This window comes from Cygnus atratus, chromosome 4, assembly GCF_013377495.2.
Source record: "Cygnus atratus isolate AKBS03 ecotype Queensland, Australia chromosome 4, CAtr_DNAZoo_HiC_assembly, whole genome shotgun sequence".
Taxonomy (NCBI): Eukaryota; Metazoa; Chordata; class Aves; order Anseriformes; family Anatidae; genus Cygnus; species Cygnus atratus.
Window position 1 is genome coordinate 35,259,040 of NC_066365.1, and position 18,583 is coordinate 35,277,622.

The 18,583-nt window shown below is 40.0% G+C and overlaps 1 protein-coding gene across 5 annotated transcripts in view; it reads left to right on the forward strand.

Annotated features, from left to right (window-relative positions):
* Positions 1 to 18,583, forward strand: part of ZNF827 (zinc finger protein 827) — a 107,362-nt gene that overhangs the window by 27,639 nt on the left and 61,140 nt on the right. For 4 of the 5 annotated variants that reach the window (XR_004779018.1, XM_035549126.2, XM_050710239.1 and 1 more), the window contains exons 3-4: positions 3,656 to 3,828; positions 13,424 to 13,907. Coding sequence is in view for 4 of the 5 variants with exons in the window: in XM_035549126.2 (XP_035405019.1) it covers positions 3,656 to 3,828; positions 13,424 to 13,907 (657 nt within the window). In the remaining variant the exon portion in view is untranslated. The remainder of the gene's footprint in view (positions 1 to 3,655; positions 3,829 to 13,423; positions 13,908 to 18,583) is intronic. The other variant, XM_035549135.2, reaches the window with a different exon arrangement.

The following is an 18,583-nucleotide window of genomic DNA, read 5'->3' on the forward strand; positions in this document are numbered from 1 at the left end:
GATTCATATTTCTAGTAGAAAATCCAGGCTTCAAGTGTCTGATACCAGTGTTCCCCCTGCAGTGGCGTTCTGTGGGATACTGTGAGCTACACGTGTTCTGCAAGTGGTGTGCCAGTGTGTTTTGCCAAGGCAGCTGAAGTGGCAAGCTAGTCTTGGCACGGGTCTGACCTAAGGTTTCCATTGGTTTAGATTAAGTCCTTTCCAGAGTAATGGAAGCTAAACCAAAACCAGACCTTTTTGTGTTGGACTAGGAGGACCCACACTGGCTACACCAGAGCGACTGTGGGCATTAATTTAATTAACTTTGTGATGAAGATTGGCCTTCACACAGGAAGGACAGCAATGGATAGGAAAGGGGTAAGGTTGAAATTTATTTGCAGTTATTAGTTTGTTTCTTGCTGGAGGAAAAGCCCTTCACATCAGAAGTTATTTAAAAGGGAAAATAAATGGTTGGAGTAAAATCCAGGTTCTGTGTTTGACTAATAAACTGTGGGATTTGTCCGTGCAGCTTGTTCTGGGGGAATGCTGTGGGGTGTGCGTGTGTGCTGGTAGTACCAGCGCTTTGCAGACTAGCTCTGATGCAGCAAATTCTTAGCAACTCTTCTCTTTGCTGAGGGCCCAAGCGGTCTGTGCTGCTGAAGGATAACAATAGGGGCCGACTGCCTCAGGTCCTTGGTAACCAAGGCACAACTATTCATTTTTTGTAATATATGGGGCTAGTATCCCAAGGGGAAGGGTGTTTCCTTTCAGTTTATACACACTGGGCCAATGCCAGTTGGCATCCGAGCAAACTTTATAGTGTGATGTTCATAACAAAAGTTCTTCTAAGTCGGTTTTCTGATATGCAATTAAGTTTTTCCTTTTAAATAATTAACCAACTCAAAACAAAAAGCAGGCGGTTGGTTTGCATATATGGACGTTGGTTGTGAAAGGCCAAATTCCTTGGTTTGTTTGGCTGTGGAGGAACGCAGCCTGCAAAAAAAGTCACTAAGCAATGACCTTTGATTGGAGACTTAATTTCTGTAGCACTGAGCTGGGTAGCAGGGCATGTGTATTTCCCATGAAAATAAATGTCACACATTCCCAATTCCTTTTACACCTACAACCTTATGGCACTAGAAGCAAAGAAACGATATTTCTTTAACTAGTGAAGTTTAATAATGTTGTATCTGTTATTGTGTGTCTGATTGCTTCTGGGGACACAGGGTTTTTGACTTGTTCCCAGAGAGTTAAACATGTTTTCCCAGTAGGCACAGAGTGAGAGGTATTTTGTTCCCCTCTCATACTTGGAACATTTAAGGCATTGTTGAGTTTTCTTTGTTGTTATGAATCTGTTTTACTTACCCACCAGCAACATCTAGCTTTGGTTATAAGATCAATACTCTGCGAGATTAATTAGATGTTGACAAGCAAGGAACAGCAAAGGTGGAGGCTAGTATGCATGCTGCTCCTTTGCCCACCATGTTGAGCTATTTGGTCAGAGTTATTCAGGCAGCAAGCTGGAGCTGTGGCTTATCAGAACATTGTCACCTCTAATACCACAAGTCGGGCTGGGTGGACTTCATTCTTGCTTGTACAGGTTCTGCTGAAGTGGCACAGAGAAGACTAACTTTTAATGAAATTATTAGTATTGCCAACTTTATTAAATGCTCGTGGATTTTGGGTCAGACTTAAAGGAAGTCTGTAATCTCTGTTAAAATTCTGATGTAATTTCTGAAAGACTGTGGGTGGCAGCCCCCCCCCCCCCTTTTTTTTACTGACAAAATACTTGCTTGGTAATAACTTTTTGCCTGCAATGCTTGCAATTCTGTTCCTGAATTTTTCTGGGGAAACACTGGCTGATTCTGTCCTCAGTACATTCACTTCTTCCAATTAATTGACACCGTGTGGCATAAAATACACGTCAATATAAAGGAAGGAAAGCTGAACCCCCCTTTTTTTTCTTACGTTAAGATTTGTGTAGTGTAGTAAAGTACTAATGTGGTTGAGCTTTGGAGGGGGTTGATGCAAATCCCGCGTGCCATTAATTGGCATTGTTACTGGTGAAGTCTCAGGCATTTGGTCCAGTTCTTTGCGTATTTTGCAAAGTGCTAAATTGCTATTGATTGGTCTTGTTTGCAGATTTATTTTTAATGGTGTGGAAAATGGGTAATAGAAAGCTAGTTACACATTTCTTCTGTGGATCTTTTGTGATAACCAGAGGCTGGGGAAAAGATATAATAGAAGGAAAAGAAACGGTAGGTAAAAAGTGCTACCGATATACTTTTCTGTGGATTGTCTTTCTCCTGCCTTTTGTAAAGATACTAAAAAAGTGAAACACAAGTAATTATAGCATTGGCTTTGGCTTGCTCCATAGAAAGTCAGAGAGGAGAACAATTTGATAATACTTTGAGTGTGATAGAAAATTTCACAAGTAGACATTCTGGACTTGCAGAAGTGCATGCTTTGGCAGTGTGTCCTTTTTTGTGCTTACATAATGAGTAAGTAATCAGTGGAATTGCAGTGTCTGTGTTTCCTACCTAATAGCAAGAATTATTTTTTTTAGGATATGACAAATCTTTCTGGTGGTTTTTACCACTTAGTTCCTCATTGAGGGAATTTGGTTTTTGCTCTATCCTTATCAGTAGGAAATAACTGATAATAATGAGATGAAATAATCTGAGAGAAATTCCAAATAGCAGGATAGGCATTGCTGAGCTCTGGATATTTGAAAACAGTCTGACTTTTATATTGAGGAAAAAGGGCTTCCAATTCTGTAATACTGCTAGACCTTTATAATAAGCAGAGGAAATTGTGGTGAGAGAATGAATGGATGGATGGTTGTGTGTAGTCAACAGCAAGGAATTTCTCTTTCCATCAACCTTGAGATGGTTCCACACTCAGTAGTCTAACCATATTTGCTTGACAAATGCCACCAAATGCTTTTCTTTTCGTAGGTGAATTGGGCAGTAAAGCAGAGTGAAAGCATTTGGGAAGGCAGTAGATTTAATGCCCTGGTAAGTAGAGGAGTACAAGGAAACCCATGACTCTAGGACCCCTGATGGCTGAAGTTGCGGCAGCATCTGCTCGAGCCGTAGCTAAACAAGTTCAGCAGCAGGGGTTATGAAATCATTCACTTCTGGAGTTAAATATATCTGATATGCAATACCGACGTGCTTGTCAGTTAAGCTGTGAATTGTCCTGTTTTCTATCCTCCATATCCACCTGGCGATCAATCAGATATGGGAATGGATCATTTTTGAACACAGTTAAGCATATTTTCCATACGCTACTAAAACTGGCATTTGATAGGAAATGAGGCTGCAAAGTTACGATTATGGGAGACATCCATCTCAGTTCAGTTAAATTATAAGGAACATTAGGACCAGGTGAGACAGAGTAGCATCCCCTACTGATTAGCCAAAGGATGTTTGGGGCATTAACCTTTATAAATTATGGTGACCTTTCTTAGAGGGAGAATAACTAGATTAACGGGAAAAGAGACATGCACGGGGAGGAACTGAAATTTCTGGTACATGTTGTTGTTTAACTGATGTGTCTCTTTGCAGATGAAATACTAGTATTGAAAAATGGTATCTTGAGTATGTTTACAAGGGGAAAGTATTCGACAAGTGGCTGTAAAGGATCCTCTCTTTTTCTTCCCCCTTCTGCTAAGCCTCAGAAGAAGAAGGAGGAAAACCTTTCCAGTGTCCGATCTGTGGTTTGGTTATCAAGAGGAAGAGTTACTGGAAACGGCACATGGTGATTCATACAGGTTTGAAAAGTCATCAGTGTCCACTCTGTCCATTTCGCTGTGCCCGCAAGGACAATCTCAAATCACACATGAAGGTAAGGGAAGTGTTTACTAATTTTCAAAACACTTGAAGTGTCAATCAAAAAATGATAGCGCAACAAACCTATTTCAGTGGCATTTGCAAGAAGAAAATTTCACTGTTTGTACCACTAATTATGTGTTTATTTAAATAAAGGCATCATAAAGAGATAAAGAAATAAAATATTTTCCTTTGCTTGCCTTTCCATTTTATGTCATGTGGGAGCAGCCCTGGGTTACGTGCACTAGGTGCAGCACAAGCTGTCTGTGACGGATTTAGTTCTGGACCTGGAACCACCGGATGCAGGGATGGTAGCTGAGATGCGACACCATGCAAACATAGCGGTGCTGCTTCTGGCTGCAAGCTAGTATCTGCCTGGCATTGCATGGCACTAAGGGAGCATACCAACTTGGTCTGCTGCTCGGCAGTTTGAACTTTTTTCTTGCTGTGATTTTTAACTGCAGGTACTTCGGAAGTGAAGTATCCAAACAGAATGAATAACAAGTTATACTGTAATGTTTTGGTTTTGAATGTTTCTACTAAGTTTAAAATATGTTTTTAACTCAGCCTATGCTTTAGGTTCAAACTGAAGATGACCATTCGAAGGAAGCAACATTCATGTTGGTATGGAGAAATACAAAAATGTAAAGAAACTGAAGTTTCTTTAGCTGAATTTAGCTGAAGTACTGCATGGTTGCAAGATAGGAAGTGTCTGGTCTTGTATAATATAGGGCATGCTTGGTGAAGTAAAAAATGGTACCTGACCCATTAATCCATGGATGAAGAAGCTGAAGGGTAAAGAGTTGCCTTGGTTAATGTACTCAAGCTGTGATAGTAACACTGAACCATAATAATGGTTAATATTTTGTTTGTTTGGGGCAAATGTGTGTAAGAATACCAGACTGGTGTGGAGGGGCGCAGGAATGTTGGTTCAGCTTTTATATAAGCTATTGCAACATCTGAGATCACTAGACAGGAGTCTCACCTTGTTTACACTTGAGTAACTATTCACTTAAGTATAAATTGAGATGATTCCACTGATCACAACAGCAGATCTTGTTGAATTTCAGGTCCTTGCTAGGTCTGAAAACATTCCCCCAAAGCCAGAAGGCTCACCCCGTACCTCTCCTAGTGAGAATCAGTGCACTGTTCCCAGACATCCTTAGTGTATTGTGCTGGTCCTTGTCAGGTACAAGTAGGTTTGGTATTTGCAACTACTTCTTTCAGCACTTGGTGTTTGATGTTGACTGGAGGGCTCAGATGACCCTCCGAAGTAGAAGATGTGAAGGAAGAAGAACTAAGCATAACAGGAAAAGTTTTTTATTTTCAGTTGTTGACAACCTGCACAGAAGCATGAACCACCTAAAAGCTTGCTGTTCCTTGGTGGAGGCCTGTTGTTGTGCCCTGCTTTGTGAAAGACATCCCTATTATTCCCTGCAGAAATTCTTGATCTCTGCTTTTTGTGCCATTTTGGAATTATTTTTTACAGGTTGAAGGCCTATTTCTTCCTTTTTCACATGGTAATTTCCATAGGAGGTCATAGGTAGGATGTTGGAGAAAATCAGGGACTTTTTCACCATCTCTGAGTGCTGTCAGATTGATGGCTATCTGAAGCCCTTGTGCTCTTCTCAGCTCCTGACATAAACCCCTTCATTAACTGAGTCCACGTTGTCTTAAAACAGACCCCTGGTACAAGTATGTAACATGTAGCATTTATTATTTGGTAATTGTTTGGTAATTTGGTAATACGGTAATTATTAGCAAGTAATGCTTCCTTTTGATCTTGTTGAGACCAGAGTCAGCCCCAAAGCTGCTTGACAGTGTAAGAGATTATAGCTTCCTTTAGCCTCTGTATGTAGGTAAAGTCTCCTCAGTCAATGCAGTCTGGTTGTGCAGGTCATGATGGACTCAGTGGTTTTTGCTGGTAAAACTGCTCCCTATTTAAGTTGAAGGCAATTGTTTTATAAAACTAGTTGGCCAGTATTTGGTATTCTATTTTTGTTAGAGTCTTCCGGGTAGGTGCATAAAATCACAAGTACAAGAATTGGCAAGATAATGTTTTACCTTAATTTCAGTGGGTTTCATATACTTTTCTTAATTGAGCAGGCCAGTCATAAAAACACTGCCTATCAGGTCAAAACTGATAAAAGTGGAAATACTTGCATAGTAGCAGGTGAGTGAGATGTTAGTCTTGTGTTGAACAGTGTCAGACATACTTTGAGTTTTCCTTGGTGAAAGTATAAATCAATAACAAGATTTTTAAAAATCACATTTTTTTTTCTCATTACAAAACTGTGCTGATCTTAAATCTGTCTGTAAATAAGTATGAGCATATATATAAAAAAAATGACTGTTCAAAATGGGATGTATACCCACCAGAGGTAGTACAGCAGAGTTGGGAGTTGGGATATAGTGTTCTGGTTATGCCAGTTGGACATTCCAGTGCTCTTTGTTGTCCCAGGACCCTTCGGGAGCTACCTGGTCTTGTATCTTTCCTGGCAGGCACCCCATGAAGGCAGAGCAGAGCTGCCTGTAGCTCTCCACTTATCTCTTCCTCCTCATGAGTTGACTGTAGCTGCTGGTCAAGACTGAAAAATTATGGTACCAGGCTGGTGTTTGTTCTTATAAGTCAATTTTTACTCTAGGATGCTATCACAAGCTAAGCTTGCTTTCTTTATGCTGCTCTTTAATTTTCAGGTTTTATGGTCCATTGATCAGGATGGCAGGCAAAACCTGTTGAGGTGTTTTGTCCAGCTGCGGTCTTCAAAATCTAATAGCATTGTCTGTGTTTCCTCCAAGGCAGCATAGCTCTGAGCTGGAGTACCTCCTCTTTTTTCTAGGTTCTTGTAGGAATTTTCCATTGAAGCAGTTAGTTTAGAGATTTGATTTCCATTAGTGGTTTGTGTGAGTGTCAACTTGGGGCTTCCTTATTGTGTATATCTTTAGGGTAATGATCAACTATATAAATAATGTTTTTTTATGGTAAACTCAAACTCATTGGCCAAGAATACATTGCCAATATTTTTGGTGTCTTGTCCCCTGCTAGAGAATATCTTAATAGAGAGAGAGCTGGAGCGATTCCAGCCCTGACCATATTCAGATCTACATGTGCTACCCACCATGTCGATGAAAGCTTTCTTTCAGTAAGGGCACTTTGCCAGGACCAACTCACAACTGGAGGCGAGGAAGTGAAAGGCAAGAAGGGAAGCAGAAGAAAAGTTTCCACGCAGGCACAAAATGAACAAGGGAGACGGAGTAGCTTGCCTTTTAAGGCACATTGTGTTATCTATAATTGTTATATGGCATTCAGATTCCAGAGTGATAGGCACCTTAGAAAAGTCCTAAAATAGACACAGTACAGAATTTTATTAGTCTATTTTGGAGACAAATTATAGTACTTGCATAACCACAAGTTTTGGTCCTTCTTCACAAGAATCTGAGGGTAGCATCTGAGGACTTGATTCTGGTATCATAGTGCGGTTCCCAGGGGCCCAGAGAATGCTGAAAGTGAAGCTGAAGAAAATGAATGGGTAACTGAGAGAGGTGTCCTGTCCAGGCCGGCAGCAAGGGCTGTGTGAGACCTCCTCTCCGTATATTGAAACACATACTCAGTTTGAACATGTTATTTTCTTATTGAGCAAAAGAATATCTTATGTACTACTTCTGAAGCTGCAGAAAGCAACAGAAAGGGGTGGTGTAATTCAGCAAGATGTTTTCAGGCTTTTCTGTTTTTCCTGGTAGGGAAGTAGGGATTAAATTTACCTCAGAGCAATACCGCAAGCATCAGTCAGATTTTGGCCAATTGATATCTTTGGATCATGCACATATCTTCCTCAGCAATTGGTGGAAGGACAGGCTGTGAGATCATACGGATATGTTCCAAGAAAGCAACAGGATATTAGCCTGAGTACTTGGAAGGGGGAATGAGGAAGAGGAGCATATGGCCAAAAATAATATCTATAAATGTTCCTTGTTCTGCTATATAGCCATAATGCAGAAACGGTTGAGCCAGCTCTTCTAGCAGTGGAAAAGAAGTTTAGTGTTGTGAACTTGTGCTGAAGCATGATGGTAAGACAGAAAATGAAATGGAAGGTTAAGCTTAACAGAACAGGCAGATGCTATGGCAAGCAGGTCACATGGTGCTCAAATACAGCATCTTTGTGCTACTGTTGCTTGTGAAGAAGGACCACGTAGTGAGATCTTAGATTAATACTTCTGTGTCATATTCAGTGGGTTCTAATCAACCTGCGGATCAGAGGGAGGCTGTTGATTACACGATAGCAGGAATAAGAAAAGGCTCTGAAGAATGTACCTAGGTGCTTACTGCAGTGATTTGCATCTTCCTCTATCCCTCAGCAAAGGTCAGAAAACTGCATAAGCATTTACGGTCCATTTTGGTGAAGTACAGAACAGGTTACTTTAAAGCATCTTCAACGTCCAGGAGAGGAGGATTGCTGTGTTTTATGAGAGTTTTTTGTTTAGTTTTGTTTAAGCTAACCTTAAAGAGCCAGGGGAGGCTCCTATGATTCCATTACCTCACCTCAGCTGACGGGAGGTACTACGGACTTGCACTTCTTTTCAACAAGTGAAATCTGTGCCTTGAGTCTCAGATATGTACCACAAGTGACTTCAAATACCTACCTTTTAATCTTGTCACTCTTTGTATATGGTACAAGAATACAACAGGAAAAACATGTATACCTTAAATCTGACAAATAAAATGAAATAAAGTTTTTGAACAGGTAGTTCAGTCCTGCAGAGAGGCTTTTCTTCTCCTTTGCTTTTTAAGCAAAGCAAGGAAATGGTTTCAAAAAGAAAATCCTATATAAATAGTGTATGTGTCCTGAGGCGAAGGATCATACCAAAACTAGCACTGTAGCACTAAACTTCTGAAAGTACAAGATTTTAAAAATGAAGGAGTTCATCAGAAAGCATGAAAAGAAATGGCAGAGGACACGATAGATGCAAAATAGAGATCTCTCAAGTGTATCTGAGTGTAGTCTCAGTAGGTATTTTATGACAAGATTAAAAAAAAAAGGGGGGGGATAGGTGAGGAGGCAAGTATGTATAAATGTCAGGTTGTCGTAACTGTTGATTGTAGTAGTTTCTTAAACAGATGCTCCTCACGTTAATCCACATCAAACAAAAGTTGGTGAGAAAAATAAAACCTACAGTGGGCAAAGAAAAAATTGATAATTATGTCAATGAGAGTAAGTCAGAGTGAGTAGTCAGAAGCAAACAGAATTCACGCACATGCAATTACACCCTTTATGTGCTAATTTTGCTTAGGGATGAATGTCCTCTTTATTCTCCCCTTTATTTTGAGTGTGGAAAAAAAAAAGCAAAACCAAAACAAACAAACAAAAACCCACAGGCAACAACAAAACCAATAAAATCTGCAGAGTCCCGCAGAAGAAAGAGGAATGCCAAACTTTCCTTTCCTGTGCCTCGTAACTAGAAGGGAGAGTCTGTGCAAGCAGCATTACCCCAACTTTAAGGAAGTGGACAAGAGAAGATCTGCCTCATTGGTACTACAAAGTTGCAGGAGTAGTCTATGTCATTGTTTCTCTCATCCCTACTCCTCCTTGTTCAGTGTTAGGTGGGGTCACATCACTTAAATTGGTTGGTAAATCTGCCAGGATGTTGCTTTTAAGTATGAAAAGATGATTTAACAAACTGCTTATGATACCAGGAATGTTAGTACGTTGACAAAAAATGTAACAAAATATAGGATGATATGAATGATGTGATATGATAGGGACACGTGGCTCCTGTAAAAGGAAATCATGTGTTCTTCCACTAAGATGTTTTGAGTGTGTCGAGAAAATCATGGACTTGAGAATCATTTGAAATTTATTTGGCCTTTAAAAAAGCCTTTGGCAAAGCTGCTCACTGAGAAGCTGCCAAATAAATTAAGCAATGTGATGTGCTATAGCAAATTAGAGATTCACCAAGAGATGATAAAACAAAGGGTAGGAAGAAATTAGCAATGTTAAACATGACAAAAGGCTAACAGAGGGGTGTTCCGTTGCTAAGAGTGGCGTGTAGTTTAGAAAATATGATAGAAAATATGCACACAAAATAATGTCTGTGGTGTAAGAGAATTGTAGATGATACAACCTCATGTACACAAACCAAGATTAGAAAAGGCAAAACTTGAAAGAGAATAAAAAGAGGCTAGCTGACAGATAAATGCAAGGGCAAACGAAGTTACTGTTGACAAATACAAGGTAGTGCACCTTGGAAACAGCAGTCTAAACTAATCATGCACCTGACTGTCTTTAATATAACGAACTGTAACTACTCAGGGAAAATATCTGGGTATCATTGTAGACAGTTCAATGAAAACCTTTTCTTTGCATGTGCAGTAGTGGTTAAAAAGTATGTTAGATATTCAATTGTGTGCAGAATAGAACAAAAATAACACTGAAAATATTACAATGCTATTACAAACATATGCTATGCTGCCACTTCTGATATTCATTTCTGATGCACGTTGTGCATGAAAAAGATATATTAGTATTAGAAGGAGTTTTAAAAGCTGGCAATGAAAATGAGTAGTGGGATGGCAAGAACTCCTTTGAAGAAAGAAACTGAAAAGATTGGAACTGCTTGGTTTAGAAGGTGTGATCAAAATAATGCATGTGGTAGAGAAGATAAATTGAACTGACTCTTTTTTGTCTTTCTTGTAATGTGACAATGAGGAGGCAGCAAGAGAAAATGAAAGAAACAAACAAAAAGAACCAATAGATATATTGTACCCAAGTCCTCGAACTATGTCTAAAGTTTGTAGGAAGCGTGTAGATCTGTTGAAACTTACTGTGTACTTCATATGAAGCGCACACAGCAAAAATTGTAGAACCACAGAAGACCATTTGAGACTGGGAAGACTGTAGGATTAAAAAAAAAAGATAAGTATGCTTTGCACTGTCAAGGAGAATATCCACAGTTAAATGAAAGAAACTCGGAAGAAGTCCTTCAATGTTTTTGACATAAGTCAGAACATGGTTTTATGGGATTTTGGAAGAGCCTTTCTTTATGTGCTCTGGTTTGTTGCAGCATAATTCGGAGAGATCCAAATCTGTCAGCAGCCAGGCTCAGACTGGGACTCTGGAGAAAACTTTCCAGCTACCCTCTCATCTTCTCTTGCCTGTGGTTCTTGCTGTCACCAGGGAATAGGAGTCAGGTCAGGCTGCTGTGTTTGTCCTTGCCAGGGGTTATCCGTCCCCCATTGCAGTAGCTCTGCCACCACCAGCAGCAGCCTAGCTGAGTCTGAAGAAGACACCTGATGGTTTGGGTAGCACTAGCACAGTGTAAGAGCCATTCCCTGGATTTTAATTCTGTCATTCCTTGGCTGCAAGTTATAAAAAGGCTTTAATTTAGGAGAAATCCATTGGTGACACTGCTGTTGTCTTTGGACAGGAGGGAAATCCAAATCAGATGAATCGGTCCCCCATTCTCAAAAGGTACCGCAGGGGTGGCGTGCCGTGCTCCTGGGAGGAGAGAGGGTGGGCTCCCACACAGACTTTGCCACCTATCTGCAGCAGTGACAGCCTTCAGGAGGCATCGCATTGATGGTTGCGATACAGGGTCTCTGGAAGAAGTGGTTAAATATGTAGGCAGGGAAATGTTGATTGGTGGGGATCCTGGAGACAAACTCTGGCACACAGGATCTCAGTGGGTGTAAGAGAGAAAGTTGCCATGGTGAGGGTGCTTGCTACCATTAGTACCTCTCGGTGCTCTTCATGAAGGAAATAGCTTGCATACTGCTGCGCTCACAGACCAGCCAGTTTCCAGCAGTGGAGATAGACGATCTGGTTGGCATTTCCGTTGTAACCTATTAATACTTAGAATTTATTGTGCTTCTGTCTTTCTGCAAGGTTATTGCTTTAAAATTGTCTTAGGCTAGCATTAGCTTTAATTTTTTGTTGTTGTCAGTTGCAATTCTAAGATTCCAGAATTTGTCTGTAAATGTCATGCTTATACAATACCGAGAATGTCATTCTGTGAAGCGGCTGGCCAAGAGAAATTCTCTTTTGCTATCTGTTTATTTAGCACCTAATCTCCAGAGCCCTTGAAGAACCATTGAATAAAAAGTTACGCAGAGCTGGTGAAATGTGTTTTCACTGAATGCAAAAAGGGCTGCAAGAGGGAGGTCTACCAGCTTCACGTTTTAGCAGACCTGAGTTCAGGTGCAATGCACGTAGAGCTGGGAATGCTGGATAGGAGTTTGTGACTGAATTTCTTTTTGGCTTTTGGGCTCCCAGGCTTCAGCAGCAAGCTGTGATTTCCTGGCACAGGTGGCTGCTTCTGAGCCAAGCCCAGGGAGCTGGGGATAGGGTGCCTCTCGGTAGGGTGACGCCTGCCTTGCCAAGAGTTCATCGAACCCCTCCATGTTTCAGGTGAAATATTTTACATTCAACAAATTGCCATTTTCCAACAAAAATCTGTCTCAGTGCAATGTTTCCAGCCAACTCAAGTCACAAGTGAAAATGAATGTGTGGAGCTCAATCTGGTGCCAATTTTTCTTAATCACGTGTTCATCAATTAGTAAGGAACAAACGTATATATTTGCTAGTCTTTCTGGAGGGAGTAGCCCTGAGTGCTTTTGTCAAGATTTTAAATTTATTTGTGAAGCTATGGAGACAAAACTTTTTAATACACCTGTGATTATTATGCTGAGCTCAATTATTCCTTCCCTTTCATGAGTACTGTGTTAATCAAGAACTTGTATAATTGTGTGTACATAGTTTATATTAATGAGTGTGTCTGTTCAGGTAGATAATATGTAAACCATTGCAGATGGATGGATGGATAGAGTTCTTTTTAAAACATAATCAGGATTAGGCCTGGGGATGCTAGACGTTATATAGTCATATAGGAGCACGCAGTCTCTATGAGAAGGAGCGTACAGTCAAAATATGAGGGCAGTAAGATTAACTGTAATCATTGACTGATAGAATTAGCTGTCAAACACCATCTCTCCTGTTTGTAGTTTATGATAACAGAGCTGTTTATTTTCTGGGAGAATTAATTTGCAGTGAACTGCTTCACTAGCACATTGGTATTGCCAGGTGTTGTGTCTTTACCCTAATAGTTTGTAAATTGATGATGGACATTGCTGTGCAGGTTGATATTTTGCTGGGTTGCTCTGAACAATTGTTATTTATGAGGTTGCACAGAATGATCGTACTTAGCAGGACATATAATAAACAGGTTCTTGTGGAGTTTCTTTGTTTGGTTTTGTTTTTAATCAAGGAAGCTGCTAGTTATAGCTTGGAAATCTTTTTTTGCACACTGACAGGTCATCAGGATCAGGTCATAAGAACTGTTTTACCCAAAGCAGACTTCATCATTTCCATGCCACAGAAGCAGATGTTTCTGATTTTTTATTTTCAGTTGAGTCTGATGTTTATGTTGACTTATGTGTGAAAGAATCCTACTGTTCATAGTACCTGACCTCCTTCCAAGTGCTCTGAATGCAGAGTTCATTCATTAGTTAAATTTTCTTTTTTTTAAAAGCAGTCTCAGACATGTTGAGCTGAGATTTCTGTAATGCTAGTAAACTGCTCTGCTTAATACATGCTTTTATCTTTCACCTCTTGAACCAGGTTCATCAGCACCAAGACAGGGGTGAGACCTTTCAATGCCAGCTATGCCCGTTTACTTCCTCCCGCCACTTCAGCCTGAAACTCCATATGCGTTGCCATCAGCATTTCCTCAGGACAGAATCCAAAGTGAAGGAGGAAATACCAGAAACTGAGGTGAAGGGCTCACCACAGCTAAATAGTGACTCCTGCTCGGGACCACAGAGGGAAGGAGTTGGACCTGACCTTATGGGATCAGCATCTGTATCTAAAACGCCTGATGTGGCTGGGCAGGCTAGTGGAGGAGTTCCACCTTTACTAGTGAAAGAAGAGCCCAAAGATGACAATGGCATCTCAGCTGCACCTTTTGCTCTTAGCACTGTTGACAGAGCCCCCAACAACACAAAGCTGAAAGAATCCTCTGACTTTGTGGCCAATACAGCATCAGCACTATTCAGCCAAGACATCTCTGTCAAGATGGCATCAGATTTTCTTATGAAGCTGTCAGGTAATTGAGCAGCAAGCACCAGCAGCGGCAGCTGCTCCTTTGATGGGCTAAGAAACCTTTTGCCTTGGGTCTAAGTCATTGAATTGCAGTCAGAAAAACATTGCAACTTCTTAACTTGTAATTTCTTGTTTCTTTGGGTAAGAAAAGAGGTGCATGATAGAGGGAAGAGGGAAAGCAGTGAGAGAAGAGAAAAAAGAGAGGGGTTTTGCTGTTTAATTATTAAAATCTCGGTTTGGGAGTGAGAACTTGTTTTCCAGGCTTTGATATTCGCTGACAATTACCTTGGCAAATCTCATTTCGTGTGTTTTTTCAGGCCTGCTAAATATCTGTAGTTCTGGTTTAAATTCACTGAGGGTCACAAGCACCCAGCATGTTAGAAAATTCAGCTCTTAACTTCTCTGCCTTTAACCATCTGTTAAATAGTACCAATAAGTGATTGGTGACCTTCCTTTCAGAGTAGCATATGATGTCTAACTAGTCAATGCTTGTGAAGTATGAATGTTATTGCATTTCTTGATTATTAACATGAAATTTGTAGTCCTAGAGAGTTGTGAACATTTTTTTAAAAATATTTTAATTGAAATCCATATCTAATGCAAAACGTGTTTATTGTGGTTTCTTTTTTCATTGTCAGATTATTGCTGTGAGAATGATATTCAGATGTGTGAATCTGAAGTGGAGAATGTGTTTAGGGAAAATCTATTATTTTATGTGCTCTCTTATTGATTTGACTGAACATTTCAGAGCTGTGGACATGCTAGGAGTTTGTTCTATACTAAATGTTTTCAAAATTGGCCTTTAATTCTTAAAGAGAAAGAAGTCAGGAAAAACGTCACTGGAGGAACTTGTGTTTCACAAGGAGAAGACAGTCTGTGTTGCAAGTTTTAGGCTTCGGAGGTAGAAGATGCTCTTTTCAATAGAGAATAATTGGTCACCTTTTTCCTTTAGATAGAATGTAAGTTGCATTTCAGTAAATTTTATTGTCAGGTAAAGTAGGAAAGTAGCTCTGTCCTAATGCCCCTGCCTAGGTGAAACTGCAGCCTTTTATTGTGGAAAGGTTTGCTGTCCTCATCTGCCCAGGATGACCAACAAACAATGAGCAAAGATGAGTCTGTTTTGTCTGTACATTGTTTAACTGAGATTTGAATTTGAACTCTATACGAAATCCATTTTTGATGTCTGACAGCTGTCCTGTATATGTCGTCATTCTGATGTCTCTTTTACATTTGTATTGTACACCCCGTGGCTCAGTGCATCGGCTGTACCGACCTGTGGATGGTAGTGCTTGTGAAGGATGCATGTAGCAAGAACGAGAGCAGAAAGCAGGAGAGGGGGAAAGGGCTGAATGCTGAAAAAGCATGCAACATTTTGATGTGTTGTTTTTCATGTAGCTGTTGATGGGGAGCTGTTTACAGTTTGGCAGCCGGTCATGTTTTCAGTGTCTGATCTATTGGCATGAGAAAAAGGATACAAATGTACATTATTCATGCAAAAGGCCTATGCAGTTATTTTATGGTGACTTGCTAAAGGTCTTGAAACCTGACTTGTATGCACTGTTACCTAGCAACATGTTATAAAGTCACTGGGGGAGTGAGATGTATCTGTAATTTTGTATGTGTGCATATTTGGATGAAAATGTACTGCCAGTCTCCAAGTTTACTACACAAGGAGAGCAATGTTCAAAGGAACAGAATTTCTTTTCTCCTGAGATTTGTATTGTGTTATATACATTTAGCTTGTGCTTTCCTGCACACAACGTGCATAAATTTAGAGAATAAGTAAAAGAAATTCTCTTTAAACAAGTTGGCTAAGTAATAGCTGTATGTTTTGACTGCTTGCTGTGCTGAACCAAGTTCCTTTGAGTGATTTCTTTATTATGACACTCTCTTCTTAGGCCCATCAGAACTTCAATTATTGGCCTTACCTTTTCCATGATATAAATCTTTTGACATCTCAAACCGTATATGCCAATTTTAACAGCCAACACAGATTTGTCGAGACCAAATTATGTCAAAACAATCTAATTTTCTTCTCTGACAGGCCTTGTGGCTAAGAGAGAAGCAGTAGATAGATATCTAAGCTTTTAGAATTTGGCATTTATTCTTATTGAATATTGATGGCTTAAATGAACATTTATTTTTGCTTGCCAATATTTATTGCTCCTCCTCTTCTTTCTTAGTTTCAGTTTCTGCGCCTCTAATTTCATGGGAAACCTCAGGGCCTGTTGGTTTTCATTTCTGGGCAGTTTCAGCCTCTTCTTTTTCCAAGCGTCTGACCCGGAGGCATACTTCCCTCTCTTCACACCCAAGAGATGCATTCTCCAGTACCATCTCAGAGCAGAAGCTTAACTACTGCATCTGGGGTGGAAGATGGTACCAAATTGGTGGCTATTAACTATCATCACTTTTGAAATCAAATCTTCATAAGCATGTATATAATCTTGACTGGATATTATTTCTGATTGCGCAATGCGGTACTTCTCTAGTCTAGGTGAAGTGGGTATCAGGTGGCTGGAAAACAGTATGTTGAGAGTAGCTTGCAGGCCAAAGACAAGGGTTGCCTTGAAAAGGGATCAGGGAGAAATGTGCAGCTATTCAGCAGATAGTTGCACAAATAGAAAACCAGGAACAGCAGCTAGGTAACAGTTCTGTAGGAAAGGAACAGGAGTTAATAACATCATACTGTTGCTAGAATGGCAGTCACTGTACTGGGATGTATAAGGAGAGAAACGACCCCAAAGAAGGGGGAGGCGATCCTGCTCTTAGACTTGGTAAAGTCCAAGTTTTTTTGGCATTATGGTTCATGAAGAGCATGGACAGTTGGGAGGACTTCAGAGAAGAGCAGCAGAATTGACTGGAGGTTGAGGAAACATTTCCAGTGAGGATGCATGAAAGGGAGTGAGGTTGTGAAACCTATCGAGAAGACTAAGGAGAGTCACTAATACACCTTTAGTGCGTTAAAACGTTTAGGGGGGTGAATAATCTGATGTTGATTCATGATGATTAGGACAAACAATAACATGCTTATCTGTTGCTCTAGGTTTTATGCTAGCATTAGGAAAATCTTTCCCAAAGTTGAGGTTTTTAAACTTCTAATTGGCAGGAGAGACTGGGACATCTCCACCACTGGAGATTTTTAAAAAACAGATAGCTGCCTGTCAGATATTGTTGATCACGTATTAAGCAGTAGGATGGACTAGATACATGTGTCTTGGTCAGTGAACCATACAACAGCAGAAGCAGTTACAGGAAACTCCAGCTGAACAACAAGTAGCAAGCTGTAGAGTAACAAAGGCGGGGGGGAAATTACAGATGTTCAAAGTTGGACCTGATTTTGAGTTGTTCATAAATGAACTGAGGTGATAGGGCTCAAAATGGCTTCTGAATTTTAATTCAGAAAGACTTTGGGGGTCTTTAGATTCAAAGAGGTAGAGCAACGCTGGTGTAGGTGACCTTCAGAGATCCCTTCAATCCTAATTTTTGTATGATTCAATGACATTAGTGGCCACAAATATTTTTAGAGGCATGCAAATCATGAACCAGAAAATAGGAACAAATATTGAAATCTTTTCCAGATTTCATTCTCTAGGCCTTACCTTAAGGTAGGAGATGTTTTTAAATTCACAGTGATATAAAAGGATTCTCTGAATTTTTATTTAACTTTGGAAGGATTATTGTTTATAAATAAAATTAGTTGAAGACTCTTAACATATAACCTTACACTAGAAAAATATTTAAGCATGGGTCTGTTTTAACCTTCAGACCTTCCCCCTCTTATTTTCAGTGGGATTACCTGTATGCTTTAAGTTGCCCAAATACTTTGCTGGATCAGTGCTTTGCCAGGATGTTTTGTTCCCCCACTCCAGTAATTCTTTGTCACTGCATTCGTATTGTAATTTGCAGAGTATTTGCTTTTCCTGTTTTAAAGATTTCAGTGGTAGACATTATACAACACATCTCTTTAAATTCTGATGCCCTTCCACCCACTTCTAAGGCTTGTTTTCTTCTGTAATAAAACATGGCTTTCACAGTAATCCAAATTACCATGGCCACTATGCTCTAGTGAAGTTATTACTGTGCCTATGTTGTGCGCAGCAGTTACTTTTCATAACATTCGAAAATAAATGAAACCCATCAAAATGAATGGGATTCTTGCACTATTGATCTCAGAGGAATTCTGTGTGGAAATAGTAATTGTAGAGCATACTTCATTCCTGGCCTCCTTCCCCGGCTTCTCTGTGTTCACCAAGTGCATTACTCTAGAAAGCATCTCTCTTCATCTTCTGACATTGTGTGTGCCTTGCTTCTGAAGTTCTTTTTATGTTTCCCAGGTTACTTCCATGGAAAAACTTTAATATAGAAAGGGGGAAGGAGGGATAACAGGCATGCTGAGTGTTTGGGGCTGGCCATGTTAAACAAAGAGAAACAGTGGTTTCTCCCAGTTTAAGTCACATCTGATGTCACTGCCGTGTGAGGAGTCAAATCTTGATTTTGGAAAGTAATGCCACCGTGGGATTTTGGTGACTGTCCAAAGAACTTGGGCTTTGCATTCATGTTTCCTGAGCTGATTCCATTAATGGAGTAACAAAATTGTAAATCATCAGACAGCTACACACAAAATACTAGTAGATAAGCTAAGTAACCGCTTAGCTTACCCATTCTGTTTGCCTTTTGAAA